This window comes from Copadichromis virginalis, linkage group LG5, assembly GCF_057382275.1.
Source record: "Copadichromis virginalis isolate Kocher_CV1m ecotype Utaka linkage group LG5, C_Virginalis_male_GT1.1, whole genome shotgun sequence".
NCBI classification, from domain to species: domain Eukaryota; kingdom Metazoa; phylum Chordata; class Actinopteri; order Cichliformes; family Cichlidae; genus Copadichromis; species Copadichromis virginalis.
In genome coordinates, this window is record NC_140622.1 from 38,524,557 (window position 1) to 38,532,364 (window position 7,808).

The window sequence follows — 7,808 nt, forward strand, 5'->3', positions numbered from 1 at the left end:
CACTGTCCCGGAAAGAGCTGAGGAGAGTCCCAGATGAGGGCTCACTCAGCAGCCGCGGAGCAGAAGCCAGGGGGAGTTGCAGTGACGCACTCGTGAGCTCCGCCGGCAGCCAGCCGTGGCTGAGTGACCGAGCCCCAGGCCGAGAGGCCGGGGGCACCCCACCTCCGAAGTGGCCCGAGCGAGCCCCAGGCTCCAGGCCCCGATAAGCGGCTGCCAAGGAGTGAGCCGGTGTGTACCTGGACGCCCATCCCCGGACACAAAGAACCACCAACGCACCGATGTCTGAGGGCGTCTGCCACTGGCAGGGGAAGTGGTGGTAGGGGGAGATAGGCCTCCAAACCTTGGAGGGCCTGAGATGTCCCCAGAGAGGTGGCGCCTGACACCCAACCTGACATATAGACACAGACATACAGGCACACACAGATACAAACATCCATTCCCACCCTCATGCTCTCATATGCACTTACTCCACACTCAACCAACGTGTAGACAGACATAAAGAGACGCTGTACACACGATCACACTCCCCAATCGTACTCTACAAACCGGGTCTAGGTGCCCCCGCCCCTGGAGGGGGGAACTGCACCCAGACCCAGGTGGTGTTTCCCTTTTCCCTGCGGTGGGGGGAGGCAGACCGCCCCGACTCTGCAGCAGCAGGAAGGCCCCACACTCCAGACCGCAGTCGGACGGCCAACTCCTCCTCCTAGTCCCCCTGCTCCAGCAGGTCGCAGAGAATGGGGGTGAGAGAAGACTCCAAACCTCCCTCCACCCGCTCATTGTAATGTTGATGCATGTGTGTTCTAAGGTGCATTTAAAACCCAGGAGGGCTTGGAGCTACCTGCCAGAGAGCAGCAGGTAAGTGCATGGTCCCTCCTGCTAGCCCTCAATGTCTATGTGTATTTAAAATTGAGAGGTGGGCAACGATGCCAGGGGTGGGGTGTACACCCTGATGGTACTTTGGACTCCGTGTATCGTGCCCACCCCCAAGATCCTATATGTATGTGTAATGAGAGTGTGAGTAACCCAACAACATTCCTTACTTCACATTTCACTAGCTTGGCCTACGTCCTCATTTTAGGTTTGACAGCGTTCTAGTAGGTAAAGTTGAATGGCTTGGACATGAATTGAGCTGCGGTTTGGGGAAGGCTTTGAAGGAGACTGGCGAGGACTCCCGGGCCTGGCAGATCCCCATGTACTAAATAGAAGTGAAGAAGTTAAAGAATTGAAAAGGGGAGGGAGGGGTACGTAAACGAGGATGAACAGCTTGCAGAAATATATAGATGAGAACCGGAAGGAGCGTGTTTGGAGGCGTAGTCCCGCTCTTGAAATTCTGATACATAACCTCCAAAAATACCTCGATACTCAATATTTCTTAAAACATTAGGGTGCTGTAATTGTTGCTGGAGCTTTGTCCTTCTCAGATTTTAAGACTCCATCTACATTGGAAGTAAGTGAAATTGTACCAGAAACATCTACTCAGGTTAGTCTAGCACCTACATGTTTTCATTACAGTGCCATCCTGCTGCAGTCTGTGCAGAGGTTTGGCGTCATCTTACTGAAATAAGAAAGTCCTTCCCCAAAAGGAAGTAATCTCAGAGTCACCATGTGTAGTTCCAAAACCTCCAAGTGTCATTCACAGTTAATAGTTAATGCTATATGTTCCTGTAGTCCAAGAGACGGTTTGGCCACGATGTGCTGAGGCCACTTCAGTCATTTAAATTGCATTTAAGTCCGTAGAAAGTGAAGGTATTGAATTGTTGAATTTTGACTTGTATGTCAGATCAAACCAAATGTAATCAAATGTGTTTAGTAGCAGCAGTTTGTAGAAGTGTTCCATCGCACATTGGTCTGTCACATATTGAATCTCTCCTCGTCTTTACTCTTGAAAGAGTCAGCCTCTCTGTGATGTTTTTGTAAAGAGAAAAGAGGGAAGAGAGCACAAAACACAAATGCTGGACCTCAACAATTTTAAAGCACTGCCCACATAGCAAAATTGTTATGGCCCGGATCTGGCCCACACGATGTTCTTACACATGGCTCACATACCGCAAAGAATGATGGCCCTTTGGTGGCCCAGATCTGTTTTGCCAGATGTGGCCCACACATGGGCCAGCACAAGGCCAGTTGCAGACACACTGGTAGTCCTGTGCTGGCCCAGAACAGTTTCAGCTCTGGCCCCAGATGTCAGCCTAATGTGTACCTTAATCAAGCCATGTAATAACAACATGTGCCGGAACATAATAGTGCAAAAGTAACATGACAACACTCTGCTCAGACAGTGAATGGACTGATTCTTTTATAGCGCTCCTCTACTCTCTAGGATTACTGAAAGTGCTCTATTACAACATCCCACATTCACTCAACTGAGCGCCTCCTAACTACATTTATACACATTCATACTCTTGAAATGCAGCCAGGGTTCGAACCGCCAACCTTCCGATCAGCAGATGACCTGAGCTACAGCCACCCACTGGCAAAGATGAGTAAACCGTCACTAGGTTTTGGATAAAGTGTACACTCACAAACCTGTCAAACCTGCATTTGAAACGTTGGCTACCATAGCAGTATAGTATTGCAACATGGCATTTGGGTCTTCTAACTAAAATAGGAACATAGGAACATAAACAGTGCCATCATTGCCAGACTTGGCCCACATCTGGTTGACATACAACCTGCCATGACACCAGTCAGTCAGAAGTGCCAGCTTGATGCCAGATCCGGGCCAGACCTGTTTTCTATGAGCCTGGGCCACATAAACCAAACCACAATCGGACCAGATATGGCATGCCATCACATAGACAGTGCCATCTATGCCAGGCCTGGCCCACATCTGGATGACATACGTCTTCTTGACATACGGCTTGATACCAGATCCGGGCCAGACCTGCTTGCTATGTGGGTGTGGGATCGTCCAGAGAGAAAACAGGATAAAAGCCAGACAATATCGGAGGTCCTTCAGAGTCTGCTGGACTCTGTCAAGGACATTCTATGACACTGTGGTAGCAGCCGCCTTTTTCTATGCAGTGACCTGTTGGGGGAGCAGATGCACGGACAAGGACAGGAGCAGGATTGACAAACTGATGCAGAGGTCTAGTTCCGATGTCTTCTGGAGTCTGTGGAGGTGGTGGGCGAGAGGAGGATGTTAGTATAGCTGAATTCCATCATGCACAACCCACATCACCCTCCATGAGTCTGAGTGTGCTGAGCGGCTCCTTTAGTCAGAGACTGAAACACCCTCGCTGTAGGAAGGAGCACAGTTAGACTCTAAAACTTTATTTCTTGCATATTTGTACAACCATCTATCTATAACACATTCTGGGTATGCATGTACATAGAACCTCAGCTACTGTTGTATATATTGTATTGTATTATATATCTTATTGTCTTCTAGTCGTCTTATCTTATATCCATTGTAGAAACTGTGGAAGAGTGTCTTAAAGAGGTTCTCCCCATCAATATAAAAAAATAAAAAATAAAAAAAACTTATTTCCCATGTTCCTGGCAAAATATAAAAAATTAGGGTTGGCTCTTACGCAGCACTGCACATTTGAAATCAGCTGTGTGTGGCATGCTGTAATACTTTTATTATTTTACATACAAACTATAAATTGGGCAGGGGCGACCTCTGCTGGCAGGTTGCACTTATGACTTGTATAGTATTTTGCTTTGTTTCATTTATTTTATTTTTGTATTAAATTTTATTAAATTTATTTTTGGTTTCTTTCAACAGTACTGTTCACTGCGTTTCAAGACAAGATACAGCCTAATAAAGATATCCAGCTGGCAGGGATGTGGTCATACAAACACCATCTGCAGTGAACACAACACAGGACAACAAAGGCTCCTGTTCAGGCTCCTGAAATAAACAAATAATTTAAACCGTCCAATGCTGTGCTTTCATACACATGAAATATGTTATTAATGATTTACTTAGGCTTGTTTATAAAGGATATATTAAAGTGGAATAATGCTATTTAAATAAAGTGTTAACTAATACACTTTTTAATAGCATGTAGTTATAGTTCTAGGATTTTGTTTTGTTAAGTATGAATCATGTTAATGGTGTTTCATCACAAATACCACAACTTGATCCTCATCAACATTGTTGAATGTGAGATTTGTAATTACTACAGAGGGACAGTTGTCTACATAAACACAGACACTGTGGCCACGACAAGGTAGAAATGGTTTCATTTGATTCCTCTTTTTATTTGAGTCGATATGTGTGTTTTGGTATCTGTTTGATTAAAAAAAAAGAATAAGAAATTCATCATTGAGTCATGTAAAAAGTTAAAGGAATTAACATTACTGATGCAAAATTTCAAAAAGCAACAACACAAACATGTTCAGAAATTAGGAACACTTATTTAATTGTGTGAATGCTGATTGGGAGCTCTCCTCATGTAAACACAACGTAATCCACAGATTTTACATGTTTTTGAGAGCCGAGGTTCAATTAGGGACCAGATACAAAAACACTGTATTATTCTAAGAAAACTAAATACAAAAGCATACAAAGGTATACACATTCATTTCTAAACATCTTTATATTACATACTTTTGGTTCTTAGTTCAATCTTTGTTTGTGTATTTATTTGGATGAAAGCTAAGGATAGATTTAAACATGGGGTTCCACCCAACTTAGAAGTGATTACCTTAGTGTCAATCCAGCATATTAATCCAGAAAATAACATTATCACACATTTGATGACCTCAGCACTGGAACAACACACACAGACACACACACACACAAAATTTACTGAAGGTCAAAAGTAATGGAAGCTCTGTAAGTTCCGAGCAAAGGACCCAGGCGAAGGCCATACAGGAACAACACAAAGCAGCTGTCAGTACACACAATAGGCATGGCTGCCATTTGTAGCAACTACAAATACCTAAAAAACAAATTCACCTAAAAAATGTATTTTAACCAAGAATCTACCTGATCATACACAATATTGTTTTGGATAGGCATACACAGCATTGTTTATACATTCATCCCTGGGTCTTTAAAAGCTGTAGTGTGGCGTAGCAACAGTCTGGTAAACTGTATATACATTTAAGGCCTTGGATTATGAGAAGGGTTGTACGGTGCTGGCTGAGCGTCCTCTGAATATGGTGGCGGTGCAGTAGCCTGGCTTGCAGGTTGCAGAGGGTACATCGGCTCCCCGGTGAACAGCACTGGGTGAGTAGGATTGGCTGAAAAGACAAAAGAAACTGATTTTCTATGTTTATATTGTTATTGATCAAATTATTTTTTCTAACTCATTAGGCCATATGAACATTTTAATAGTAAATGGTATGAAGAGTCAACAAATTTAATAATTTCCTTTATAACTGTGTATTGATCCACGTAACAGAACAAAGAAACGTGCTGTCTAATAGATCAAATGGACCATCAGCTCCCTCTTGTTTTTAAATGAAAATTAGTCAGAAATCACTGACCACTTTATTAGGTACACCTGTTCAACTGGTGACTAATGCAAATCTGTAATCAGCCAATCACATGGCAGCAACTCAACGCGTTTAAGCACGCCGTATTTCAGAAACTACTGATCTGCTGGAACCATCTCTAGTGTTTACAGAGAATGGTGGGAAAAGAGAAAATATCCAGTGAGGAACAGTTCTTTAGAATGACCGGAGTGCTTTGAGCTGACAGGAAGGAAACAATAGCTGAAATAACCAGTTGTTACAACCAAGAACGTCTCTGAATGCACAGCATGTTGGAACCTTGAAGCAGATAAGTGACAGCAGCAGAAGACCGCACCACTCGTCTCGGCTAAGGAAAGGAAATGTTGACTACATTTCAAACAGACACTGCAAAACTGAACAACAGAAGCTTGGAAATCATTGTCTGGTCTGATGAGTTTCAATTTCTACTGTGATATTAAGATCAGAATTTCATGTGAACAACATGACAGCTTGGATCCATCCTGCCTTATGTACAGTTCAGACTGCTGATGGTGGTGTAATAGTGTGCAGAATATTTTCCTGGTACACTTTGGGCACCTAAGCATAAATTCATTATCAGTTAAATGTCGGAACCCATGTAACTGCTGACTATGTCAATTCCATCTTCTGATGGCTCCTTCCAGCATGAAAACATCCTCTATCACGTGCTCAAATCATCTCAAACTGGTTCCTTCAACATTATAGTGAGTTCACTGTTCTCAAATTGGGATGGTGTCATGTGAATATGGACCAAAATCTCTGAGGAATGGTTGCAGCACCTTTTTGAAGGCAGCAAAAGGGGTTCAAACTCGTACCAGCAAGGCAACTTGAGTGTATATTAAATCACAGCACAAACACAGATACATAGCTTCATCAACACCTGGGTGTCATCAGCCAAGCTTGCTGCCAACTTTAAAAACGGGAAAAGTTGTCAGTTGACATATTTATTATGTTTTAAAATAGAATGAAACAACTTACTACTTTCTTGGTAGGAGGGTGGTGGAGCTGTGGGCATGGGCGGGCCTGAAGGCACAGCCTGGTAGCCTGGGTGGGGCGGCTGCTGAGGTGTGTTGGAATTTATCACAACTGGAAAAAGTCAAAGATTTACTTCAGCTTGAAAATGAGTTTAAAGACATCTGGGAAAACTCCCATCTTTTCTAATCTTTTCAAAAAATCCAACATTAAAAATGACAGATTGCTGTTTTATTGTTCGTGCATCAGACTGTTTCTTGTTTCCAAAACTTCTCCAAAATCCCACCTTATCAACTGAGAAGGTGTCTGGCACATAAAATCTCACAAAACAGACAGCACATGTCTATGAGAAGTAAAACTCATTTCAAACAAGAAACAACTGGATAATATGCTGACTTAATTACAGTGTCACTGCTTGTAACTGTGACCAACTTACTTATCTGTCTTTGAGTCGGCCTTTTTTGACATTTCATGTAGCAAAGGCAGCAAGGAGCCAAACAGCAGATTATGAGAACCACACACAGCAGAAGAATTAAACTCCCTACGACGATTCCTACAATCAGACCGATTTGGCTTGTACTGCAAATAAAACATGAAAAAAAGCTTTAATTTCTACTCACATTTGTATCACGAAAAAAGGTTAAATAGAAGACCACACCTTTGAAAACTTCCAGAACAGAATTCCTGATTTAGCTGCTTGGGCTTATCCTTGCAGCAGTGTCTTCGATTGCATGTGCCACAGCAGTACTTGCTACATTTTTCAGCATCATGTGAGACACCGAACATGTCCACATAGCTATGGCACAAGTCGTCTGTAAGACATGAACGAGGGTAAAGTGAAGAGAGGGTAAGAGTTGAACCAAAGATCTGGTAGACAGATGCTGTAGTGATGGCGGAGAGAGACAAACACACCGATGAGATCACAGGCCTGATGAAATAAATATCATAATAAAAACTCACCTGATTCCGCTGGGACCAAAAACACACACAAAAGACACACAAGACAAGGTAAGACACTCGAAACTATAAGAGACATGATGTCGTGTAAAAGGAAATGAGCTCGACTTACAGGGACGACTCTTCCTACTTGTGTGTCTGTCACACCCTGTAAAAGGTAACCCAACAACATTCCTTCAATAGCATACATGACTTAGCACTAGATGATCAACAGAGTGCAACTACTTGCAAATAAACCCTTTGAAAACAGTACAAAGTGTATTAATCAAAGGTTAATCCTAACAGTTAGATTTTTTTTTTTTGTAATCTCTTGCCAGCAGTTTTTAAGCTTTTGGGAACTAAAGCAGTCATATACCGAACTTCTGAAATCAAAACAGCTTCCCATTCTTTCTTAGAATTAGATTAAAGCTCCTCATTATTTTGGGGTCATA

At 42.7% G+C, this 7,808-nt stretch overlaps 1 protein-coding gene across 1 annotated transcript; it reads right to left on the reverse strand.

Annotated features, from left to right (window-relative positions):
• Positions 1 to 4,345: 4,345 nt before the first annotated feature.
• LOC146710313 (uncharacterized) lies at positions 4,346 to 7,520 on the reverse strand. Its single transcript, XM_085457722.1, has 5 exons — positions 7,381 to 7,520; positions 7,079 to 7,232; positions 6,857 to 6,999; positions 6,427 to 6,534; positions 4,346 to 5,196 (listed from the first exon to the last, which is right to left on the reverse strand). Exons 1-5 carry the CDS (start codon positions 7,454 to 7,456, stop codon positions 5,057 to 5,059), a joined length of 621 nt encoding a protein of 206 aa, XP_085313848.1. The 5' UTR covers positions 7,457 to 7,520; the 3' UTR covers positions 4,346 to 5,056.
• Positions 7,521 to 7,808: the final 288 nt, after the last annotated feature.

Bases quoted from the DNA above. Each gene is read 5' to 3' on its own strand.
- LOC146710313 (XM_085457722.1), bottom strand. From the start codon at position 7,456: ATGTCTCTTATAGTTTCGAGTGTCTTACCTTGTCTTGTGTGTCTTTTG. The intron at 6,535-6,856 runs GTAAGTTGGTCA...GACTTTTTCCAG, and splicing joins GCCGACTCAAAGACAGATAA to TTGTGATAAATTCCAACACA. The intron at 5,197-6,426 runs GTAAGTTGTTTC...TTGTCTTTTCAG, and splicing joins ACCCTCCTACCAAGAAAGTA to CCAATCCTACTCACCCAGTG.